Source organism: Pseudophryne corroboree, chromosome 1, assembly GCF_028390025.1.
Source record: "Pseudophryne corroboree isolate aPseCor3 chromosome 1, aPseCor3.hap2, whole genome shotgun sequence".
Taxonomy (NCBI): domain Eukaryota; kingdom Metazoa; phylum Chordata; class Amphibia; order Anura; family Myobatrachidae; genus Pseudophryne; species Pseudophryne corroboree.
Genome location: NC_086444.1, coordinates 1069904114 through 1069930789, shown reverse-complemented (window position 1 = coordinate 1069930789; position 26676 = coordinate 1069904114). Strand labels below are relative to the sequence as shown.

Here is a 26676-nt window from a genome sequence, read left to right as displayed (position 1 = left end):
ATACAGATATACATGAATTAATGGAGAGAGCAATGAAATCAGATAATATTTTGCTTACAGAACTCCACTAGTGCATGAAGTATGATATTGTCATTGCAGGTGAATTTGTGCCACACACTTGTTTCCTTCAGACTTTTACCCCCATCCCAATAAATCTGGTTCTTATTTGCAAAAAAAAAGAGAGTTCAATGTCTTCTATTTACAGATGTAGAAAATATGTGCAACCTCACAGGAAGGCCCCATCCCTGTCCTGTGTCACAGCTTGCACAGATGGCCGTATTGGAAGAAGGCACCCACTACCCATGTTATGTTCACGATCAGTGACTCTCTGCTACATCTGTGTCTTTGTTTTCTTCTGCTAGTGAATCAAATTAACTCGCAACTAGCAAAACAAGGCAGTAACTCCTACACGAGCCCCCATTCCTACTGGCTTGGTCTGTAAGGGAACTTGGAATTCACCTTTAACAAAAATAAACAAAACATTCTTTTCTGAAAAACAAACAAACAAGACACCTTGGAACTATTTTTACAAAAGCTCGATAAAGCCTTTGGAATACATCTAACATTGGGGGGGCCGATTTTCGCAACAGAGCGATTAAGGCAAAAATGTGCATGCGCATGGTTCGCAGTGCGCATGCGGTTAGTATTTTGAACACAAAACTTAGTAGATTTACTCACGCCCGAACAAAGATTTTTCATCGTTGAAGTGATCGTAGTGTGATTGACAGGAAGTGGGTGTTTCTGGGCGGAAACTGACCGTTTTCTGGGAGTGTGCGGAAAAACGCAGGCGTGCCAGGGAAAAACGCGGGAGTGTCTGGAGAAACGGGGGAGTGGCTGGCCGAACGCTGGGCGTGTGTGTGACGTCAAACCAGGAACGAAACTGACTGAACTGATCGCTATTTGTGAGTAAGTCTCGAGCTACTCAGAAACTGCTAAGAATTTTCTATTCGCAATTCTGCTAAGCTTAGATACACTCTCAGAGGGCGGCGGCCTAGCATGTGTAATGCTGCTAAAAGCAGCTAGCGAGCGAACAACTCGGAATCACCCCCATTGTTAACTATTTTAATAATGAGCCTGATTCGAATTGCTACACAAAATGCAGAATGATAAATGGTGCTCCAGCCAATCAGCTCCTAGCTGTCATGTGTTTGAAAAATGACATTTAGGGGCTGATTGGCTGGAGCACCATTTATCATTTGTAACGAATGATAACAAGAATATCATTTGTTGATAAATCTGCCCCTTACTACTTGTACCTTATGCTACTGTGATTATTTGTTTATTTTTGCAAGCATCCAGACATATTCATGTGTTCAATATGTATCATTCTGCCCACCATTCCCTGCCACCGCTGTATTCATCATTATTAATAGCGGCGCTTTTACCCACCCTATGCCTGGTACAATAGATGAGTCTGAAAATATACCTCAGATGTCTGTCTACATGTCCATGACACTCCCGTAAGATGGATCTTTTTCCCGCATCCACACGGTAGCTGCCTAGTTGCCACCCAGAAATGCCCATTTCATGAACAAAGTGATCTGGCCATGCAAGCAATCTCATGCATCCTCTGTCAAAATACGTATGAATCATGCATTGCATGGACACTCTGGGATTGTCTCTAGTGGTGCATGCACCCAGGGCCGTTGAGACAGCCGCAGGGCCAGAGTATTGAAGGAGTTGTGGAAAAATCCAGGAGGCAAGGCCACGCACTCTCCAGAAAAAGATCATGGAAAATATTATGCCCTGGCACTGTGTGCTGCAAAGGGAAACAATTGACCCCCTCAGATGCTGGGTCCCTAAAAACAGGCCCAGGTCTGTGTAATTAGCACCTGCTGCCCCCGTCCCGGCACCTCTGCATCTACTGACAATCACGATGGAAACCATCCACTTTTGGCCTTGCGAATAGAAATACGAGTTCCTTCTGATTCCGATATATGTGCACTGTCCCTTATGGGTGTACTATGTTATGTCGGCGCTTCGGACCCCGGTGCCCAGCATACCGACCAGCATGCAGGCAGCGGCGTGAGCGCAAAAGAGCCCTTGCGGGCTCACTGATCTCGCCACGCCACGCTATTTATTCTCCCTTCAGGGGTCTCGTGGACACCCCAAGAGGGAGAATAGTTGTCGGTATGCCGGCTGTCGGGATTCCGGCGTCGGTATGGTGACCCCCGGGATACTGACAGCTGGCATATCAAATGCCTACTGTCCCTTATGGCAGTAATTAGTAATGTGAGACTCCTATCACACGGGTGTAGGAAGATTATGGTTTCAATCACACCTCCATAAGTAACAAGGTTTATACAACCTGTTCTATTTTTGCAACGAACTCTTCTTCTCTCATCTAGCAGAAACTAACCTCTACTACTGACTACTACTCATCCGCAATGCCCCAGGGTCCACATCCTGTAGCTTGACTGTAAACTCAGATTGACAAGTGTCTCTTGAGTTACAGATCCACAGCTATGTAATCCACAAGGTTCTACTAGATGGACAGAAAAAGGTTCATTGCAAAACTATACAAAAAAATAATCTCCGCATTCTGGGCCTAATTCAGTAAGGGCCGCAAAAGTGCTGAAATTGCTATTTGGAGATTTCAGCATGTATGCATATGTGCGCACGCTGGTGCGCACATGTGCAAGGTCTTAAGCTGCGATCACAGGCGATCGCAGTCTAAAACCTAAAAGGGGGCAGGAAGGGGGCAGGAACAGGGCGTCAACACACCGTTTAAGGGGCTGGGGCGGGCCACAGCAGCTGTATGACATCACACTCAGCCACTGCGACCCAAAAGATGGCAGCCCTCCGACTGCCTACACATCTAGGTTGCGTAGGCAGGGGGCTACCTTAATCATATGCATGCATCGCTGTATAGCGCTGCACTCGCAAGTTAGCGGGGGGGGGGGGGAGGGGGGGGGAGGGCTGAACCCGGAATGCCCTGTGCTGAGCGGCCCCCTCATTTTTTGCAAAGCTACAACTCAAGCTGAATTAGGCCCCCAGTTCTTTCAAATTCTATCTTTTAAGAAATTAATTTTAGTGTTTAATAAAAAAAAAAAGTAAAAAACAAACTGTGTTGAGTTTATGTTTCCTTTTATGTAGTCTAGTCCCTTACTCAAAATAGCCAGATCAAATTGTGCAAAGGCTCTCCTGCTACGTACACGATATACTATACATACACAGTAATAACAACAGATGTAGATCCACCTGTTGTCTACACACAATGGAGGGAGCCATTTTGTGACACAAATCACTGTTTATGATCATAGATATTGGCTCTAGCAACAAAATGGCTGCCTGCAGTTTGGGCTGATGATGGTTCCAATTAAATATTTGTCATTCACAACAAGATGGAAAGTCAGAAGAAATATATACTACTAGACATATGCTGGTATATACAGCCATAAATGTGGTAACACCTATTTCAGGAAACACTATAAAATAAATATACGTACTGCAGTTGGTTTTGTTCTGAGATATTTCACAGTTGGAGTCATTGACACATGGACCAGGGCAGGCTGGAAACACACACCTAGAATCCCCGTCCTGGCACAGCTGACCTACGGGAAGAAAGAACGTACTGTACTTACTGCTGTATTGCCTTTTTGTAATGCCTAGTCATTTGTACTATATGTTATTGTCATATTCTGCAATAGCATTTAGATTTCAAGAGTAATAATAGAGTATCTACTTACTGTATGTGTGTTTGTGTCTTTGCCCAGCTACTGTACATTACATCCAGTACAGTATGAATTCATCAATACTTTGTCTCTTTTCTGCTTATACACTCTCTCGTTCTCTTTATCTGTTCTCATCATCAGCACTGAAAACTAGAGATGAGCGGGTTCGGTTCCTCGGAATCCGAACCCCCCCGAACTTCAGCCTTTTTACACGGGTCCGAGGCAGACTCGGATCTTCCCGCCTTGCTCGGTTAACCCGAGCGCGCCCGAACGTCATCATCCCGCTGTCGGATTCTCGCATTCTATCGCGAGACTCAGATTCTATATAAGGAGCCGCGCGTCGCCGCCATTTTCACACGTGCATTGAGATTGATAGGGAGAGGACGTGGCTGGCGTCCTCTCCGTTAGAATAGATAGAGACACTTGAGTTGATTTACTACTAACTTAGTAATTTTGGGGAGCATTAGGAGTACTCAGAGTGCAGAGTTTTGCTGATAGTTACTAGTGACCACCACCAGTTTTATTTATTATTTAATATAATCCGTTCTCTGCCTGAAAAAAAACGATACACAGTCACATACCATATCTGTGCTCAGCCTCAGTGTGCTGCATGATAATATCATCTATGTATATCTGACTGTGCTGAGTGCTCACTGCTCACAGAGCTGAATTGTGGGGGAGACTGGGGTGCAGTTATAGCAGGAGTACAGTGCACACTTTTGCTGCCAGTGTGACTGACCAGTGACCACCAGTATATTGTCTGCCTGAAAAAGTTAAACACTCCTGTGGTGTTTTTTTTTTTTATTCTATAAACGCATTCTGCTGACAGTGTCCAGCAGGTCCGTCATTCATTATATTATATAAATATTTACCTGCAGTAGTGTTATATTTTTTTTGTTCATCTCTATCATCTTTATCATCTCTATATTAGCAGACGCAGTACGGTAGTCCACGGCTGTGGCTACCTCTGTGTCGTCAGTGCTCGTCCATAATTGTATACCTACCTGTGGTGGGGTTTTTTTTTCTATCTTCTTCATACTAGTAGTTTAGGAGTCTGCTGACAGTGTCCAGCAGGTCCGTCATTATATTATATATACCTGCAGTAGTGATATATATATATTTTTTATATCATTATCATCTCTATACTAGCAGACGCAATACGGTAGTCCACGGCTGTAGCTACCTCTGTGTCGTCAGTGCTCGTCCATAATTATATACCTACCTGTGGTGGGGTTTTTTTTCTATCTTCTTCATACTAGTAGTTTAGGAGTCTGCTGACAGTGTCCAGCAGGTTCGTCATTATATTATATATACCTGCAGTAGTGATATATATATATTTTTTATATCATTATCATCTCTATACTAGCAGACGCAGTACGGTAGTCCACGGCTGTAGCTACCTCTGTGTCGTCAGTGCTCGTCCATAATTGTATACCTACCTGTGGTGGGGGTTTTTTTTCTATCTTCTTCATACTAGTAGTTTAGGAGTCTGCTGACAGTGTCCAGCAGGTCCGTCATTATATTATATATACCTGCAGTAGTGATATATATATATTTTTTATATCATTATCATCTCTATACTAGCAGACGCAGTACGGTAGTCCACGGCTGTAGCTACCTCTGTGTCGTCAGTGCTCGTCCATAATTGTATACCTACCTGTGGTGGGGTTTTTTTTTCTATCTTCTTCATACTAGTAGTTTAGGAGTCTGCTGACAGTGTCCAGCAGGTCCGTCATTATATTATATATACCTGCAGTAGTGATATATATATATTTTTTATATCATTATCATCTCTATACTAGCAGACGCAGTACGGTAGTCCACGGCTGTAGCTACCTCTGTGTCGTCAGTGCTCGTCCATAATTGTATACCTACCTGTGGTGGGGTTTTTTTTTCTATCTTCTTCATACTAGTAGTTTAGGAGTCTGCTGACAGTGTCCAGCAGGTCCGTCATTATATTATATATACCTGCAGTAGTGATATATATATATTTTTTATATCATTATCATCTCTATACTAGCAGACGCAGTACGGTAGTCCACGGCTGTAGCTACCTCTGTGTCGTCAGTGCTCGTCCATAATTGTATACCTACCTGTGGTGGGGTTTTTTTTTTCTATCTTCTTCATACTAGTAGTTTAGGAGTCTGCTGACAGTGTCCAGCAGGTCCGTCATTATATTATATATACCTGCAGTAGTGATATATATATATTTTTTATATCATTATCATCTCTATACTAGCAGACGCAGTACGGTAGTCCACGGCTGTAGCTACCTCTGTGTCGTCAGTCACTCGTCATCCATAAGTATACTAGTATCCATCCATCTCCATTGTTTACCTGAGGTGCCTTTTAGTTGTGCCTATTAAAATATGGAGAACAAAAATGTTGAGGTTCCAAAAATAGGAAAAGATCAAGATCCACTTCCACCTCGTGCTGAAGCTGCTGCCACTAGTCATGGCCGAGACGATGAAATTCCATCAACGTCGTCTGCCAAGGCCGATGCCCAATGTCATAGTACAGAGCATGTATCTTAGTCACACAGCTACCTCATTGCGCCTCTTTTTTTTCTTCTTTGTGTCATGTGCTGTTTGGGGAGTATTTTTTGGAAGGGCCATCCGGCCTGACACTGCAGTGCCACTCCTAGATGGGCCAGGTGTTTGTGTCGGCCACTAGGGTCGCTTAGCTTACTCACACAGCTACCTCATTGCGCCTCTTTTTTTCTTTGCGTCATGTGCTGTTTGGGGAGTGTTTTTTGGAAGGGCCATCCTGCGTGACACTGCAGTGCCACTCCTAGATGGGCCAGGTGTTTGTGTCGGACACTTGGGTCGCTGAGCTTAGTCATCCAGCGACCTCGGTGCAAATTTTAGGACTAAAAATAATATTGTGAGGTGTGAGGTGTTCAGAATAGACTGAAAATGAGTGGAAATTATGGTTATTGAGGTTAATAATACTTTGGGATCAAAATGACCCCCAAATTCTATGATTTAAGCTGTTTTTTAGGGTTTTTTGAAAAAAACACCCGAATCCAAAACACACCCGAATCCGACAAAAAAAATTCGGTGAGGTTTTGCCAAAACGCGTTCGAACCCAAAACACGGCCACGGAACCGAACCCAAAACCAAAACACAAAACCCGAAAAATTTCCGGTGCACATCTCTACTGAAAACCTAAGACTGGTCATACACCTAGAGATTGACTGTCCAATCTGGCTGATTGCAACGAAAATCTGGTAATGTATGAGCAAATGACAACTGATCATTTGCTCCAAAATGCCGGAAAACTGCCAAAAATGGTTGTTCAGACAAATTGGTTAAATCACAGGTTCTCAGACTCGGTCCTCAGGACCCCACACAGTGCATGTTTTGCAGGTCTCCTCACAGAATCACAAGTGACATAATTAGCTCCACCTGCGGACCTTTTAAAATGTGTCAGTGAGTAATTAATACACCTGTGCACCTGCTGTGTTACCTGCAAAACATGCACTGTGTGGGGTCCTGAGGACCGAGTTTGAGAACCACTGGGTTAAATAAAATGGATTTAACCAATTTGGCCGATGAACCATTTTTATCTGCTTTTCAGTGTTTGGGAGCAAATGGTCATCCGTCATTTGCTACCATACAGTACATTACCAGATTTTCGTTCCAACCAGCCAGATTAGACAATCAATCTTTAGGTGTATGGCCAGCATAGAATGATGTACAGTAAATGCCCAAAAGTCCGTCCTAAAGTCAGACAGGTGGGTCCATGGCTCAACATGTGCTATATTGGTACAAAACTAGATCAGCAGGTTCTCTTCCTCTCAAGCACCCAAAAGAGCCAAACATGCTCAGTCCAATTCTCTTCTTCTCTGTGTTTTCACTGTATATCACCAATGTAACCAAATAGTGCTTTATTTATCTTACCCTTGTGTTCAGTGCAATTCTCCTCATCACTGCCATCTTTACAGTCACTATCTCCGTCGCAGCGGAAGGCACTGGGAATGCATTGGCCGTTCTTGCACTCAGCGAGACCCTGACTGTGACAAGCTAGAGGATTAAACATACCATAGTGTATTTCAGTGTGTCGTACTTATCTTAAGTAATTATTCTATCTAACATCAGATGTAATAATTCCATCTTATAGCTGGCAATGGACACTTGCTTTATAAATAGCTGCTTTCTACGCTTCTAGCATCATATGACTTTATTTGCACTCAGCTGTTAATCATATAGTGTGACTACCACTTGTAGAGTACATTGTGATTATCACTTGTAGAGTACATTGTGACTACCACTTGTATAGTACACACTTACCTACTTTGCTGCCCCCTCCTCCGGAAGGAGGCAGCGTTGTAGGTGCATGGGGGCGTGGCCAACAGCAAGATGGACGGCCCAGGGGCGTGACCGTCAGGGAAGTGGGTAGTCCGGGGGCGTGGCATCAGGATCGTGTCATCGTGGCTCCGACCGCGCTATGCAGTGCCAAGAAAATAAGCGCTGTATAGCGGGGGGCGGAGCTACGATGATGCGATTTACGTCATCGGACCCCCTCGAACCACCCACTTGTTCTCTGCTGTGGGCGGCCGAGGAGGGGCGTGGAGGGGCTGCAGGGAAAGCGGGAGGCTTGGCCACCTTTCCGGGGGGGGGGGGCAGGAGGGCCACACGATTTTCGGGAGCCTCCCGACAATTCCGGGAGGGTAGGCAAGTATGGTATAGTACATTGTGATTACCACTTGTATAGTATATTGTGATTGCCACTTCTATAGTATATTAGTAACACTCAATGTTAGTGATCTGCATACTCATGAATATTGATTAAGCTGCAAAATTGCTACAACGACTGTGACTAGAGAATGGGTTCACATTAATAAGTTCCCACAATGATTGGTACTAAAGGCCTAATTCAGTTTCAGTTGCAAAATTGCAAAATCGTGAATCGGGCGATTATCGTCAGACTGCGTATGCGTTGCAAGCGCATTGCACGTGCACGGTGGCTAAACTGCGATGGAAATTTAGTGAAATGTGGTCGCAATTTGATTGACAGGAAGTAACTGTCCATGGGTGTTAACATGGCGTATGTGGGGAGTGTTTGGAAAAACGCAGGCGGATCATGGTCGTTTTTGAGGCGTGTATCTGATGTCAGTTGCAATGGATTGCAACTAAAAACATGGCATCGGTGCGACTGCATTCTCATGGGTCCACCGCAATTGTCGATGGTACTCGATTTCTGCCCATGCATCGAAATTCTGCGATAGCATAAACAATTTTGCAATTGCATCAGTGGGTGCCTTTTACCTTTCTGGACGGCTTGTCACATGCGATTTTTACATCTCTATCCACTATGGTTTCTTTTTTATTGTGGCTTAAAGTCTACATATTGTAGCTGTACATAGCAAGACAAAGGGACATATAGGAGAGTACACCCAATTAAATTGAACATGGAATATCTTACAGCAGTTGACTTCATCAGATTTATCAGCGCAATCATGGTCGCCATCGCACACCCACGTTAGTGTTATACATCGGCCGTCTCCACAGCGATAACTTTGTGCAGGGTTACAGTCTGAGGAAAAGAGATGTGAGACATTCATCAAATATTTCTTAGCTGAAATGTAACTGAAATGAAGCACATCAAATGAAATGTATCACAAAGCAGGTAATATTTATAGACAAATTAAGTATACAATACCTGAATGGTGTCAATACCCGTATGAGCCGCTGACAACCTTACACTATCTGCCTTACACTATCTGACATTAGGGGGTATATTTACTAAGCTTTGGATGGAGATAAAGTATACGAAGATAAAGTACCAGCCAACCAGCTCCTAACTGTCATTTTTCAAACCTTGCTTTTGACATGACAGTTAGGAGCTGATAGGCTGGTACTTTATCTCCATCCACTTTACCTGCATACAAGACTTAGTAAATAGGCCCCATAGTTAGTTATTAACAGTTATTTATAAATTGCACGGAAGAGGAGATGTTTCAAACTTTGTAAAGAGAGAAAGTACCAATCAGCTCCTTACTTTTAAACACAGCCTTGCAACATGGCAGTTAGGAGCTGACTGGCTGGTACTTTATCTTTCTCCACTTTCTCACTCCCTATGACTTAGTACATCTGCCCTACAGCCTGTGAAATGGTCTTGCCCTCATGCAGCTACTTGTCACAAAAGTCACAGCTGTATAACAAGCTTACAGCTTTTCTTTATCGTCTTTGAGGCCTTCTTATAAGGGATGTACATTATATTATTTGCGTGCACCAAGTATAGCTATCTCCTTTAATATTACTGCTAGCTACTGGCTCACCCATAGCCCTACTGATAAAGCACATCCTTGTAATGGATGTGGAACAGTGGGCTTCTGGGTACCATTATGGCAGGCGTGAGATACGTTGACTGGATGTGGAACACAGGGGCAGATGTATTAACCTGGAGACGGCATAAAGAAGTGATAAACCAGTGATATGTGCAAGGTAATAAAGGCACTCATATGTAAATTAACAGTTAGGATCTGATTGGCTGCTGCCTTTATCACCTTGCACATATCACTGGTTTATCACTTCCTTATGCCTTCTCCAGGTTAATACATCTGCCCCTGTGTGTGCAGAGGCAAATCACTATGTTCAATGGCATACATCCTGTTTAGCTTATAATAACACATAAGTATTTGTAGACCTTTCAATACATATATTATTGTTTCCCACCACCCTCATTTTTAGTTGACAACATAAAATGTCCACATTAATTCCCAATGACATTATTCAGGATAGTTTTGTAACATACCACAGTTCTGCTCATCACTCAGATCTCCGCAGTCATCATATCCATCACATACAAAACTATGGTTAAGGCACTTTCCTGTGTTACAACGGTACAGATGTTCACTGCAATCTGTAATGAAAAGCCTTTAGGTTATCTGCATGTGTTCTCTAGATGCAACAGATAAAAAATAGAATGATGGGATTGCTATAGGCAACAGCTGCAATTTTCCTTTTTAGAAGTTTTAGTAAATATACCTCTCTGGGGCAGATGTATCAGCTTTCTCAGTTGTGTCAATATTAGCTATCCAACCAAACAACACTTGCCCAAATTGTGATGAAAGTCAGTGGCATTTTCTGCTTGTTATAGCCTATATACTAATGTGAAGGCATGCTTCTATATGGAACCCATCAGATTACATGAGCCTTTACCAGTATTGACAAGGATGACTTACTGCAATGTACCTCGTCGCTCCAGTCATCACAGTCGTTGTATCCATTGCACATCAATGTCTTGGCTATGCAGATGCCATTGTTGCACAGAAAGCTTTCTTTTTCTCCACAAAGGGCTAATAGACATAATTAAAAAAAATTACAATTATCGTGTGTCGTTCATTACCAAAAAGAAAAATATATTTTATTAGTTTTGTAGAGAAATGCCAAAAGGGGTTTTAATTTGTGAAGTGAGATCACAACTGCTTAAAAGTGTGTTCACACCGCAGGATGGACCCGCCTTATTGCCATGTCTTCTCTCTCTGGCACATCAAGATGACATCATCTTCAAGCACCGGTGATCCAGCTCTCCGTATACTTTTAGCGTGACCCGGGTCGAATGACCATTCACACCACCGGCTACCCAGGTCATTGTTAGGTTCAACCCTGTTAGCGACCAGTGTAGGATTCCCCAGTTAAACCCTTTCCCACCAAGCCTGGACCGGGGTAGCCCTGTTAATAACATGGGTTATACAGTAAGTATAGTGTGAAAGTGGTAGGCAGAGGCAGGGAGAAGGGAAAGGCACAAGTCTATTGTCACTCTGAGAAATCCAGTCTCATACAGTGTGCAGTGGAAGACTTTATTAAAGCTGATCTTGCTCCGTTAATGCAGTTGGTACGTGTTGAGCACTGTGTACTGTGTAGATTTCCCCGCTATAGTGCACGCTATTCAGTGTTTCAGGACGGTAGACCTTTACTCTGTTTGCTAATATACTGTGTTACTCTTTATTGCTCTCAAGTACAAGTTTTCCCTTTCAGCTGCAAACCCATCTCCCTGTAGCAGTCACTTGGAGTCTGATGTGCTCAAGAGACATCTTTATACACATGTTTGACACTAATAGTATGAGTGAACCAATAGCATGCTATTTAGTGAGTACATATTGACAAGTCCAAGCTACTTACAGGTGACTAACTCACACAGCAGAATACACCAATTCATTTAAAATTTGATTTCATCATTGACTTTCTTCTGAATTTATCTGCATCACATAGCATGCAAATAGGTAACAACACCAGTACCAGAACTAGTCTAAAACCAGTGAATAGTACAATATATATAATATAGAGCGCCAAACCCCGTGGATTGCGAGAAACGAGCCTGTCACGTAAGCAATATTATGGAATTTATCTTAAGTTGGTGAACTTCACCAAAATATAATTTTAAGTCTTTGGTGGGGTTCTCCTTAAAGTCCATACTAGATGGACCTGGCAGTAGGTGTCCCTTTAATTGGCAAGAGGACTAGGAGGAAATATATCTAATCTGCTAAAGAGAGGAGCAGCGGACAGGTGGAGAACTTTCCCATAGCACCCAACATCTGGCTAGCATTTATCAAGTACATTTTATAAAAATGGTAGGTAGAAGCAATGGGAAATGACAGGTTCATTGCTATTGGCAACTTCTCTACATATCCACTCTTTATAAGGTTGCAAAAGGTAAAGCAACAACAACCTACAGTATCAGGAACTTATCCCCAAATTTGCATTCTTCAAGTTACAGTATTCACATCAGTCCAGGTGGTTCCATTTGGATAAAGAATCAACTAGGAAATTACTACAACTGTGCACACAACGCAAGAACACTTTGAACTTTGGATGGGGCTTTTCAGCAGATTCCAAGTCCAACTGTATCCAAACCATGGGCTGGGGTCCAACAGACAGGGCCACTCCCCTGCGTACAGTATACTAGCAATTATAAAACAAATTTAGAGGACTTCCAATAAAACAGTCCACACGTGAATCTCATGTTTTGTATTGGCTCTATGCAGAGAACACTTACAGTTTAATTAGGTGCTGTTTTATATCTCTAAAAGGTAAAACGATTACTTATGTACAATATTGCACAAGAGCATTGACACATTCTTATGAGAAGAACATTGTGCAACCACCAAGTACTTAGAAAGGAATTCTAATAGGGGCATGAGCTTTAAATAATCATCTGGCTAAAGTAATAAAAGCACATTAACAAGCAAAACAGCACAACAGGGGGATTACACTGAAGGCAGCATAACTTGGCAAATCATTCCTTCCCTGGGGCCATCAATTCTTCACAGTTTTAAATAATAAACTCGATATGAACACTAGAAGCATCTGCAGAATGACAGTTGGAAGTAAAACAGAAATCCTAGAATGTGTGATAACTACAGAAAAAAATGGGAACTAAGAATTCTCCAATATGAGTACTGTCTACGCTGGCAAAGTTCCATAGCAGTGATTTCATTGACTCATGTTGCCAGTTTGTGAGGATAATTGCCATTTTCTGGGCAAAATGCAAACTACGAGACATGGGAAATATCTGACACAGCCAGTAAGTAATAATGGTTTTAATATTACTTACGTAATGTACAAAGAGTTAGATTTGGGTGGGTTATTTTGTTTCTGTGCAGGGTAAATACTGGCTACTTTATTTTTACACTGCAATTTAGATTGCAGATTGAACTCACCACACCCAAATCTATCTCTCTCTGCACATGTTATATCTGCCTCCCCTGCAGTGCACATGGTTTTGCCCAACTGCTAAAAAATTTCCTGCTGCGATCAACTCAGAATTACCCCCAATGACCGCTGGACACCAATACTTAGGTAGGACTCATGCACGTAAGATAAAATTCTTTATTATTAACTTGCTGTAATATTCAGTATGGACAGCTACACTGTAGGTCCTCCCTATTCACTCGGGTGTGGTTCATCAAATCGACAGTATCTAGGTCGACAATGTTTAGGTCGACCACTGTAGGTCGACAGTCACTAGGTCGACATGGATGGAAGGTCGACAGGGTTTCTAGGTCGACATGTGCTAGGTCGACAGGTCTAAAGGTCGACATGAGGATTATTATTTTTGTGTCGTTTTCTTCGTAGAGTGACCGGGATCCCAAATTAGTGCACCGCGTCCCCTCACATGGCTCGCTTCGCTCGCCATGCTTCGGGCATGGTGCTTTCGCTCCGCTACCGCTTCGCTCGGCACAGATTACCGTTCCAATCGTAGTCCACGTGGATCGTTAAGTATGAAAAAATTCAAAAAAATAAAAAAAATGTGAAAAACTCATGTTGACCTTTAGACCTGTCGACCTAGCACATGTCGACCTAGAAACCCTGTCGACCTTCCATCCATGTCGACCTAGTGACTGTCGACCTACAGTGGTCGACCTAAACATTGTCGACCTAGATACTGTCGATCTTCAGACCGGATCCCATTCACTCTGTTCCAAGTGGATTTCATGCAGGAGAGAGAGTGGAGTCTGCAATTATTATGTTTGCTGTGACATTACAATTGCAGCCACGTATGAATCCTCCTATCAACAATGGGGCTAATTCAGATGTGGTCGGAGTTGCTTTACATGCAGCAAAGTAAAGATTATCCGTACTTTGCACAAGTGCAGAAACCGTTCTGTGTTTGCGCGAATGGGTCCTGTGATGACGGATGGTGATCGGCATCAGACTGTCAGTGACTGACTGTCTGATGACATTTAGGGGCGGGGATGGAGTGGCAACGTCCTCCGTTTCTACGAACAGAGGCTTATCACTGCCGTTGTGGTGGAGGGAATAGACCAGGATCTCCGTCAGAGAGGAGAGTGTTTCTGGCCTCTGTATAGGACTTGTGGTGGCTGGCTTCCACAACCCCATTGGTCACGTAGCCGGCCAATGGTGCCAGGGAAGATTCAATACTGTGTCCTTGGACGCAGTTTTGATCAATAATGCAGCAGGAGTCGTCACGCATTACCATATTAGAGCTATTGTTGCTGCTTCTATGAAAGCTGCAGCAATAGCAACTCCAACTACATCTGAATCAGGCCCAACAAGCTTTTTTTTTTAAAGCCTGTCTGCCTAGCTGTCAGTTACTGTCTAGCTGTTTAGTTAGGGAAGCTGCTAACTCCTAACATAGGAGAGCATGGTGAACATATTTGGTTAAATATAATATTCAGCTCATTAATATACATCCCTTGATATATATTAATGTCAAATAGTTGCTTTACTTGTCCTTTAATTAAAATTCTTTATGAAATAGTATGGCAAAGATAAAAAAGAAAAACATAAAACCGCTGTATTGTATTGTACTGGATTGTATTTCAATACATCACTCTTTTTACCTCCTACAATCGTATGAGGCCGCAGTAAGATACATAATTCTATTATCTTTGATATACCCCTGATGAAGTTACATAGGGGGATGAAACGTGTAGGATGAAAGCACTGTACAGTTCAACACTAAAGGACGCACTGTCATGAGCTCACACCCTGTTAAAGGGTGAGACAGGAAGTTAGCAAGACCTGCCCCAAGTGAGGGTCATTCAACAGCACCTGTGGAAAATATTATGTAAGCACTATTCTGTACTATTGTATGAATTAATAAATAAATAAAAATACTCTCTCAGGTGTTTTTCACTGAATCCATGTCTATAATCCAAAAGGAAAATACAAATTTATTTCTAGAATCCAAGAGAAAACCAATTTACAAGTTTGGACTGCTCACTGGAGCCACCTAAATAGAACATTATTTGAAGATCATTTCCTTCTTCGAGGTTTTAGACATCACAAGGACTCTCCCTCTCACCCAGTACATCTCTTGTATAGAAGCTAAAGATTGATTTAAAAAAAAGGTTTTTAGAACCATCTATGAACATTGATATACCGTAAGTATTAAAGGTTGGCAGTGTATTGTGCTGAGCACCCTTTCAGTGCTAGTTGTATGAATTGTGTATTAAAGCCTTATTAACAGAAGGCTTACCAGAAGGAGCAGCCATTGTTGTATTCTATATGAAGCACAGTTATCATAACCTTTCAGCGCAGGATAAGGGTACGTTTTGTTGTTCAGCATGTCAACATAGCCTAACCTAGCACTTAGCCTAATGCTAATGTTGACATGGTCACTTGCGTCAATAAAGCCGTATGTCCATTGCCTGCATGTCTATTTTCTAGATGTCGACATGTTAGATGTCAGCATTTTAACAATGTTGACATTCTAGTATCCACATTATGTCGATTATAGTGATTGTTGACATAAGCATAGCAAAGTAACACTGTATTGTGTCTGTCTGCATTTCTAATTGCTCTTGTATATTTGAGGATGAACACAATCATTCTTTAAAATGACGTGCCATGATACATCCTTATCATAATGGTATTTATAGATTCCTACTAATAAGGTTGATAGGAAATCGCTGCAGCGTGTGTATCTGCCTGTGTGGCAGTGACAAGTAGTTTTGCTATTAAATAGTCTTTGTATTGTGCATACCGCCAATTATCTTGTAATTAAGTTTACAGCATTTATAACAAACTGCTGATGATCTGTAATTTAATATATTTCATTGGTCTCTCATCCTAACAGAGCATGCTACTTAATGACTTTTGAACATTTATAACCCTCATAAGTCTAAACAGGACTGGAACCTTTTCAGTAAACATAAACTGTGCTGTAATTGATTTAGAAGCTGAGTGTATGGTCACAAAGCTGTTCTTGGAAAAGAAACTGTTCTTTCTGCTTCTCTGCATATGACAGTGTTTCTGGAGGAGCATCAGAGCCTCCGGGAAGCAACAGGATTACTGTGTGTAAGCAGCTGCAATCACCCGTCTATAGGTTCAGCTATTCTGCATGAACCCCCTACCTGCAACCTAAATGTATAGTTCCCATTCATCAAATTTATTGAGAAGTTCCAACTATATTTATTTATACTTGAAAAACATGCTAGAAATACACAACACAGAAGAGCCAATGTCAACTTGAACACAAGTCGTAACAATCTGAATTACAGCAGTGAAAGAGGTTTATCTCCCAAGAACCCTAATGAGGTGTTTTTGCTCCTGACATTGTACTAAGCATTAGAAATAGATTAATCATAGGGAGGAGGTCTTCAGACTTACATTTGCAGACTATGCCCTGGATTAAGACCATTAGCCTTTCTTCACATCTGACAGTTGGTCCCACTTTGGCTCTCTGGATGACCCTACGTAACAAAGTGGGAATTTAATCTGCGAAATCCCAGCTCTTACCGTTCCTTAATAATCCACTGTTCCCTCCGGGTATTAAGGGGAGAGTAGCCACTAGGTGGAGGTTGGCAGGCTGGACCAGGATAACTCATTTGGTCTCAGAAGGGAGGGTTAAGCCTTTTAGGGAACTCTGTGCAACCACAGATCTTCCCGCAACAGATTTTTGGTTCTATCTCCAGATACGCCCCTTCGTTTCAGCTCATAGGACTGCTATTGATCTAGCTGGAGATCTCACACCCTTTGAAGGAATGTGCTCTCAATCCTCGAAACCCACTCATGTTATATCAGGCATATATAAGATATTATTGCATTGTCGTTTTTCTGACGACCCTTCCTTTTGTAAAGCATGGGACGCTGACCTCATCCCTCGGGGGATTCTTATTAAATGGGAAAAACATTGTGAGCTTATGTCCCATTTTTCCACGAGTTTAGAAGTGATAGAAACTCAATATAAACTGCTTACTAGATGGTATCGCTGCCCCTCCCTCTTACACAAGTTTTTCCCTTCTGTATCCCCCTTATGCTGGCGATGTGGTAAGGAAAAAGGTTCTCTCATCCACATATGGTGGGATTGCCCATTGGCTGCTGTTTTTTTGGGTAAAATTACTAAACTTTCTATCAAAATTTTGGGGTCACAAGTTCCCGCTAGACCAGACTTCTGGCTGTTCTCCCATACCAACATTCCATTGGCAAAATATAAACAGTTCCTTATTAAACACCTCAATAATGGATGAATCATGGGGGGCGTGGCTTGGCCGAGCATGGAGTAGGAAGCTAGGAGTTAGAGCTCCGTCTATCCTGCCTTATATATCCTGCTTCCCCCGCTCGTGGCTACTACTGACCCGGCTCACGCGTTGTGGCTTTTAACCCTGCTTATATTGAGGGGTCTGTGGGACTGTGTTTCTGCCCTGGGAGGCCGCTGGACGAATCGCGGCCTACACCGCTCGGCCTCACTCCTTCCGCCCGGCGCCATCTTGGGAATCAACGGCGGAGTCCGGAGCCGCGCTGGGACGGAGCTCCCTTCACTCGCACCCTCTGCTGTTTTCTGCTGAACCGGAGGTCGTTGTGTGTCCCTGTCTCCTTCCACCTTGCGTCTGGCGGACTGCAGGTCCCTCTGTGGCGGTGATAGCTGCTGACGGCGCGGGGGTGCATCTGCCTACACGGACCGTCTCTCCTCACATCCCCTGCCTCTCTGCACTGCTGGTCGGAGCCTCCCAGTCTGCACTACTCTGCCTGCGGGGCTGCCTTGATACCTGCAACTACCCTGCTCTACCCACACTGCTGGGTGACGTTTCCATATCTACACTACTCTCTGAGAGGGTCCACTCAAAAGCCTGCTGTTGATTATACTGCCTGACTGCTGACATTACAGATTTCCTTTTCCTTGCCTGGGTTTATTCAACTGCGTGAGACTCTGGAGTCCTGGGGATTTTACAGCCTGTGGTGAGCACGTATTGTTTATTCTATATCATTGAATCCGTCCGTCTCCCATCATGGTACGTGGGGGCAGTGCTGCTGCTGCTACCGCTGCTGCTAAACTTGAGAAATATGCTAGAGGCTCTCAATCCTCCTCCCAACCCACCCGGGCTGCTGCTCCCCCATCCCCCTCTTCCCCCTCGGGATCACCACCTCGTGAAGACGACACGTCTCAGTCGACGCAGCAAATTCTCTTAGCCATATCCACGTCCGAGCACAGAGTCATGGATAAAATTGGCCAAGTACAGGTGGATATCACTTTAATCAGGCATGACATGCAAAAGATCCGTGAACGGGTGGGGGAGGCGGAGCACCGTATCTCCGACCTAGAATACGTCACCAATCCTCTTAAAGACACAGTTTCCAGCCTCACAACCCAGATGTCGGCAGTTAAGGCGAAGCTCTCCGATATTGAAGGAAGACTGCGTCGTAATAACGTTCGCTTTGTGGGCCTCCCGGAGAGAGTGGAGGGCTCCTCCCCAGAATCCTTCCTCGAAACATGGCTTCTCCGTCTATTTCAACGCGATGACTTTGGTCCTCAGTTCTCTGTGGAGAGGGCCCATCGATTGCCTGCAAGGGCTCCTCCCCCGGGCGCACCTGCACGCACTTTCATAGCCCGTTTTCTACATTACAGGGACCGGGATGCAGTCCTACGGCTGGCCCGCACACAGGGCCCTTTGAAATTTGACAACCATGATATTTCTGTTTACCCAGACTTTGCCGTGGAAGTCCAGAAGTCGCGTACGCAGTTCCTACAGGTCAAAAGAAAGCTTCGTGACCATCAAATTCAATATGCCATGTTGTTTCCGGCACGTTTGAGGGTGGTGTATGATGACTCCACACACTTCTTCAATACCCCTCAAGAGGCGGAGGCCTGGCTGGAGCGCAGACCCAGGCCCCCTATTTAGGGACTGTTTCTCCCTCAGAGGTCGCATTGACTGCTGGGTTCTGTACTCCTCCTAACCATGTAGCGGGAATGATCTTTATTTCTAGGAGCTGAATGCTAGGATATAGCCTTTTTGTAGAGGCATTAGTTGTTTCTACTCCCTAGGGTTGTTATAGGTTCTCAGCCTTAGTTTAGTTAGTGTTTTTTGGGATCCAGGCGTGTCTAGTTTGGGATGGATATGCAGGGAGGGGGGGGGGTTTGGGATGTTCTGGGTTTGTTCTTCTTTTTGTACATGTATTGCTTTATGTGTCACTGTGCTATTTTTTTTTCTCGAACTGTAATGTGTCCATGATTTCGTCTATGTATGCCTTCTGCTCTCCGTATGCTCTGCCTGTGTGCTGGCGGGGGGTCGTAGTGATCCCTTTGCTTCTTCCCCCTCTACGTTATGGGTTCCTCTCTTTTGCGCGCCTTGCTTGCCTTGGCTTTCCTTCTTCTCCTGCCTCTCCGTATTTGCCCCTTGCCCTTTTTCTCCTTCTGTCCTTTCTCTTTTGTATCCATGGCTGCAGGGGTTGACGGACTCCGCATACTCGGCTGGAATGTGAGGGGCCTGAATGACCGCATTAAGCGGGCTCTGGTTTTGTCTCAGGTGAGAAAGTATAGGGCAGATATCATATGCCTTTCCGAAATGCACCTAGTTGGTACTAGAACCTTGGCTCTCAGGAAGCCCTGGGTGGGTCTCTCCTATCATTCCACCTTCTCTGCTAACTCCAGGGGGGTTTCAGTTTTGGTGCGGAAGTCGGTTAATTTCCACTTAGTTCATAGCCAAATTGACCAATATGGCAGATATGTATTTCTTAGGGCCTATGTTAACCGTACACTTTTACACATACTTGCTGTCTACGTCCCTCCCCCCTACAATAATGAGGTACTCAGGCAGGCAATGTCGTTTCTTGCTACTTCTCCCTCAGCTCCGGTCCTTTGCATCGGTGACTTCAATAATGTTTTGGATAAAGTCTTAGATAGATGGGCTGAACTTCCCCCTTCTCTACCCTCTGCCTCCCCGTCCCCCACTCCGTTCGCGAGGTTGGTTTCCGAGCTTGGACTCCTGGATATTTGGAGGTTGAGACACCCTAAACAACTCCAATACTCCTGCCACTCGGCCAGCTTTCACTCGTTCTCGAGAATAGACTTGGCCCTCGTCTCCCCTGATCTCACTGCTAGAATACTGGATGTCCAGTACCTTCAGAGGGGAATCTCGGATCACTCACCTGTGCTGGTGGTCCTAGATTCTGTTCCTCCCTGTGGGGCTAAGCTCTGGAAATTGAATCCCTTCTGGTTGACCTTGCTGACTGACCACGAGGCCTTGCTTAGCGAATGGAGTGATTTTGGGGTTCATAATGCGTCCTGTTCTGATCCACTGGTTAAGCATGACGCATTTAAAGCTTCACTATGGGGCTCCTTCATACGACAAATAGCTAATGTCAAGAAATCTAGTAGGGAGGAAGAGATGCGCCTGGAGCTTGCCTGTTCCCAATCCGAATCTGCTTACCTCACTACTAGGACCCTTGATGATCGGGCAAGTTGGGATTTGGCCAGGAAAGCCTGCTCTGACCACTTGCTTGATAAATCAAAGCGCAAATTACTTTTCTCCCAGCACGCCCTCTATTCACAATCGGACACGGGGGGTAGTTACTTGGCCTTTCTGGCTCGGGGAGAGAGAACGGGGGGTTCCATTCAGCAGGTCTGTGATACTCAGGGCGAAATGGTATATGCCACTCCTGAAATAGCCCAGGTTTTCCAGTCCTTTTATTCTTCGTTGTATGCCTCTAGAGTCACCTATACCCCCACTCAACTACAGCAATATCTTTCAAACATTGCCCTGCCACAGCTGTCCCAACAATCTGTAGATATTTTGGATGCTAATATCACCCCAGAGGAAGTTGAGGCTGCTATTGCCTCCTTCCCTAATAAAAAGGCCCCGGGTAGCGACGGTATACCGGTTGAAGTTTATAAACAATATCGTGCATACTTTGTCCCCTATCTTTTGACTCTCTTTAATACATTGCTGGAGGGCGCTCGTCTACCTCCCTCTATGTCCGAAGCTATTATTGTGGTGATCCTTAAACCGGGTAAAGACCCTACGGCCCCGGAGTCCTACCGCCCGATCTCATTGCTACCTACTGATGTCAAGATTTTGGCCAAAATTCTGGCACTTAGACTCAATAGTGTTATCACCTCGATCATTCATGATGACCAGACAGGATTTATGCCAGGCAAGTCCACCCTCCAAAATTTGAGGCGACTGTTTTGTCACCTGCAGATGGAGGACCGCCCCGAGTCGGGGGCTGTGGTAGTTTCCTTGGATGCTGCCAAGGCCTTCGACTCTGTAGAATGGGAGTATTTGTGGGAAGTCCTTAGACGGTTTGCTTTTGGCCCCAAATTCATATGCTGGGTACAATTACTCTATTCCTCCCCCGTGGCTCGGATATCTGTCAATTGCTATGTGACGTCCCCATTTGCTTTGTCCCGTGGTACCAGACAGGGCTGCCCACTCTCCCCTGCCCTTTTTGCCCTGGCTGTAGAGCCATTGGCATGTTTCATCAGAGCGTCCCCTGATGTTAGGGGCATCACCATTGACGGACATGAGGATGTCATTGCATTATATGCCGATGACATGCTCTTGTTCCTCAGAGACCCTGATGCTTCCCTGACCTCCCTTCTGGGTATTGTTGATACATTTGGTCTTTACTCCGGCCTGACTATCAACTGGAATAAATCTAATGTCTTTCCCATCTCTGGTATTCTTCCTGACCCGTTGCCAGATGTGTCCTCCTTGGCCTGGACCCTTCGCTTTCAGTATCTTGGTGTCTGGATCACTCCTAATGTTAAGTCTTTTGTACATCAAAACATTGACCAGGTCACGGTGGATCTGAAGCGACGGGTTCATGTATGGAAGAAGCTTCCCCTTACTGTCACGGGTCGCATTAACCTTATTAAGATGGTGATGCAACCAAAGTATCTTTATCTATTGCAGCACTCTCCTACTTATATCCCCAAGAAAATATTCACTAACATTGATAGTGTGCTTTCCTCCTTTGTTTGGGGCGACAAAACGCCTAGGGTTGCCCTGAGAGCTCTGGTTAGGGCTAAATCGGATGGAGGTTTGGGCTTTCCCAATCTCCGGGCCTATTATATAGCTGCTCAGCTTGCACACCTGTCTAATTGGATTCTCAGTAGGGATAGTCTCATATTTGAGAGATTCTTTGCCGAGTGTGTGGGGTCTCATTTCTCCCCTCTCCAGTTTCTTCTTTCTGCCTCTTCTACTGCTGGTCTTCCTCCTTTGCTCCGACAATCGCTACTTGTGTGGCGTCAGGCTCACTCCTATTATTCATGGCAAGGCACAGACTCTGACACGCCACTTTGGTTCAATCCAAGATATAGGGAGTTGTTGCAGCTCTCACAGGACAACATATGGATTGGGGCGGGCCTTACCACAGTCTCGCAACTGTTTGATAATGGTGTTTTCAAGTCTTTCGCACAACTGAAGGAGGAGCTTGAAATATCCAATAGATCCTTTTATCACTATCTACAGCTCCGCCATGCGGTGCAGGCACAGTTTGGGGCCTCGCCCCCGCCCATTTCTGACTCCCCGATTAAAGATACGGTTAGGAATTTAGGTGCAAGACACCAAGTTTCCATTTTATATAGTAGTCTCTCTGAATGCCCACATCTGTCCGAATATATTTGACCAACTTAAACTCAAATGGGAACAAGACATTGGCCCAATTGCAGACGACCAGTGGCTACAGGTGTTGAGCTCACTTAAATACTCTACTCAGTGTATCAAATATCAGCAGGTTTATTTCTTTGTTCTGCATAGGACATACAGAACTCCAGTTTCTTTGTATAAAGCAGGCCTACGGCCTGATAGTACCTGCCCCAGATGTGGTGCCCTTGAATCTACTTTTTGGCACCTATTATGGCTGTGCCCCACTGTGCATGCCTTTTGGGAAGCAGTTTGGGCGGACATTCTGCTCACTGAACCTACGCTGCCCCCCCTCTCTTCTACTATATGTATGTTTGCGCTAGACTTAGAGGAATCCTACTGCCCGGCACTATACAAATATGTTCTTTGCCTGACTACCTTAGCTAAGGTGATTATAGCGCGTAACTGGTTTGCTACTTCTTCCCCCAATGTGTACAACTGGCGAGCCCTAGTAAATGAGGTGTCAGGACATGAGAGGTTTACACATAGGTCTAGAGGGACCCTACCCCATTACTTTAGCAAGTGGGATAGGTGGAATACCTCCCGTCTGGCTACAACTGGAGCACTATTCTCTGACTAATAGAGGCTTCATATTTGAATTTGCGATGTTGCCGTGACACTTATTATCTTTTTCCATGTGACACTGTGACACAGATGGTATTAATTACTGTATTTTTCCTGCAATGTGTTTTTTTTTTTTTCCCTCTGTTTTGTTTGTTGTTCTGGTTTTGTTCTGTATTTAATGTTGTTGTTGTTTTTTTACCTTGTCCCTGTGAAAAACTCTAATAAAAAAACTACACAAGTTAAAAAAAAAAAAACACCTCAATAATGTAGTGAGAGCTGTAGTGCCCGTTCATTGACGGTCCCAGGGCCCGCCCACGATCTGGGAATGGTTTCAAAGTATAGAGTTTTACAGGACCATGGAAAATATTTATTATTCAGCCCTAGAGAAACAATCAGCTTATGTTTCCACATGGTTTCTTTGGCTAGAATTCAAAGCCACATCCACTTATAAAGATCTGATACCTTTAAACTTAACACAACACTGATCATGTATGTCGTGATACTGTTCAGCTGAACTAATTGTCACTAGATATTATTGGACTGCTCACCCTCCCCTCATACCACCCCATTTTTCCTGGCCTCTCCCTTATCCTCCCTCTACCCCTTGTTTTGTCATAGTGCTTTTGTACATATGGTTACTGTTATATTTTATGATTGACTTTCTATTATTGAAATATACTAGTTACTTTACTGACGACTTATTGAACCACAGTAACAAAGCCGGCTTTTTCTTGTACGATTCAGTGTTTACTGTTTTATCGTGTTGCAGATGTCCCGTTGGTAGTGCTATATTTTTATATAGTTGGTACTGCTATATTTGTCTGTATACTATCTCAATTTCGAATTGTCTTTGTTCTAACCATATTTTTCTTGAAAACCAAAATAAAGAATATATATATATATATATATATATATATAAAAGAAAGAAATAGATTAATGTCAAACTTTTATCACTGCTAAATATAGTTTTATAAAAATGATGCAAGGTCACAGGAAACATTAGATGGTAACAATGAATAAACAATGGCTTCTTTTTCACTTGACATCTTTTAAAAATTAGATCAAATATTTATACATTTAAATATTAATTTGTCAGAAATTGCTGTTGTTGTCCCATCATCTCCTGTTTTCAGAACGTGCACAAGCTGTTGTATTACTTTCACTCCCCACTTAACATTTTGAACTCTTGTATTAATACAGCTCCAAATCACTGCCAAATTGATTCTTAAGTCCACTTTAAACAAATGAAGAGGCTGAGCAGTGTTTTATTTAAGCATTCTTTGGTATTCAGTGTCCCGTTAATCATTTGTGTGAATTCTGTATTTGAGCTATAAAAGCCTTCAATAAAAATCTGGACGCAAATCAAATTTTATGTATTGATGGGTAGCTCCGTTACCCAACAAAGACCCAAAACACTTTATTTGAAAGCTATAAGTACTTCAAATAACATTGAAAAATAGTTTACTGAATATGTCCAGATGTGCAAGTATCATCAATATATCAGGCTGATTTACATAGAGCAAATGCTCATTTTACTTATGGGAGATGGATGTTACAAATTTGTCTTCAGATGTACATGTGCTTAGTCCTGGCTACAGTAAGTACTGGATAAGCTATGGGGGGGCTCATCCCACTGCTGTTCCTTGATGTCAGGTGAAAGAAAATAAAACTGAATTACATTATGTGACTTAACACTGGAGATTAAGGCATAGTTGCCTACCTTTTAAGTCTCCTTGCTTGCCACTTTGGAGGGGGGTGGCTGACAGTCACTAGTCCCCGCCTTCAAAATGCAGTGATTCACGGGTACATGGGGAGGGGATAAATGATGCCAATGCGCGTCATTAAGCCCTGCCCTCATATGGTGCCGCAATTCCCCGTAAAATCTTCTTGTGAAGCGGGCAGAATGTGGGAGGGGAACTGTACAAAAAATTGTAAATAGGCAAGTATGCATTAAGGATTTGATGTTCTACATGGGTCTTAAAAATACTAATACTCAAGGGCGTAGCTACCATAAGTGGAGGGAGTGCAGCTGCTATGGGGCCCAGAGCTGAGAGGGGCCCACCTTCCCTGTCACAGTTACATGTGTTATATACATTTTTCACTATTTGGTAGTACAGACAGAAGGGCCCTTACAAACTTTTGCCTTGGAGCCTGCAATATGTCTTCTTTAGGTATGCCCCCGGACCTGCTCATCGTAATGTGGTATAAAATGAAATGGAGGGCATTATAGTGTTACATAACATGAACTGGGACACTGTATGTCATAATGTGAATTGGGAATACCGTGTGGCATAATGTGTACTGGAGGCCCTACAATGTGACATAACGTGAACTAGGACACTACTATGGTTCAGAAAATAAACCAGGGCACTACTACTGGGCATAACATTAAGCAAGGCACTACTATGGTTCAGAAAATAAACCAGGGCACTACTACTGGGCATAACATTAAGCAAGGCACTAGGGGATACGCCCATAGACTCCTATGTAGAAGGAGACAGGCACAGAGCGCATCATATACTAACAAGTTTTGGAGGTGCGATCGATGGTTGCATCTAAAGACGCTCAGTCTCAGTCCTTGCACATTTGCATGCACGGTTGTACACCAGGGAAGGGCTAGTAGCGCCATCTGCATAAAGTCACAGACATGCAACCAGCATAAAACACAGACGCCGCTGCCTGCAACTCAGACCGTTAATATTTGCATAAGCAAGAAAGAAAACTTCATACAGCTTCAGCTATGCATTCACAATCAGCCACAATCGATTCACTAGCGCTGATAACTGTCACCAACATTATGGTGTATCTGCACCTCTGTACCTGCCCTCAGCCACCTGCAGATTAGAAGTTCATCAGCTGCGTACATGCATCAGTGTGATATTCCGCATGTGCTCACACTTGTGCAAACATGCACTTACTGTAGTCAGTATACTATATTGTATGCCAGAGGTCACTTCTCTCTCATTCACACCTCCCACCAGGCGCCTGCAGGCCTAAGTGCCAGAGTCATGCAGATCTGTCTAGGTGCAGGGGTTACACACACTGGCTTAGGTCTAATCCGGCATTACTCCCAAACTGTTGTAGGAGAAGGAGGACAGAAGT

The 26676-nt window shown here is 43.8% G+C and overlaps 1 protein-coding gene across 2 annotated transcripts in view; it reads right to left on the bottom strand.

Moving 5' to 3' along the window:
* Positions 1–26676, bottom strand: part of CORIN (corin, serine peptidase) — a 521516-nt gene that overhangs the window by 130496 nt on the left and 364344 nt on the right. For both annotated transcript variants that reach the window (XM_063920973.1, XM_063920972.1), the window contains exons 6-10: positions 10864–10977; positions 10434–10541; positions 9102–9212; positions 7577–7699; positions 3450–3554 (exon numbers count right to left, since the gene is read on the bottom strand). In XM_063920973.1, the coding sequence (XP_063777043.1) occupies positions 3450–3554; positions 7577–7699; positions 9102–9212; positions 10434–10541; positions 10864–10977 (561 nt within the window). The remainder of the gene's footprint in view (positions 1–3449; positions 3555–7576; positions 7700–9101; positions 9213–10433; positions 10542–10863; positions 10978–26676) is intronic.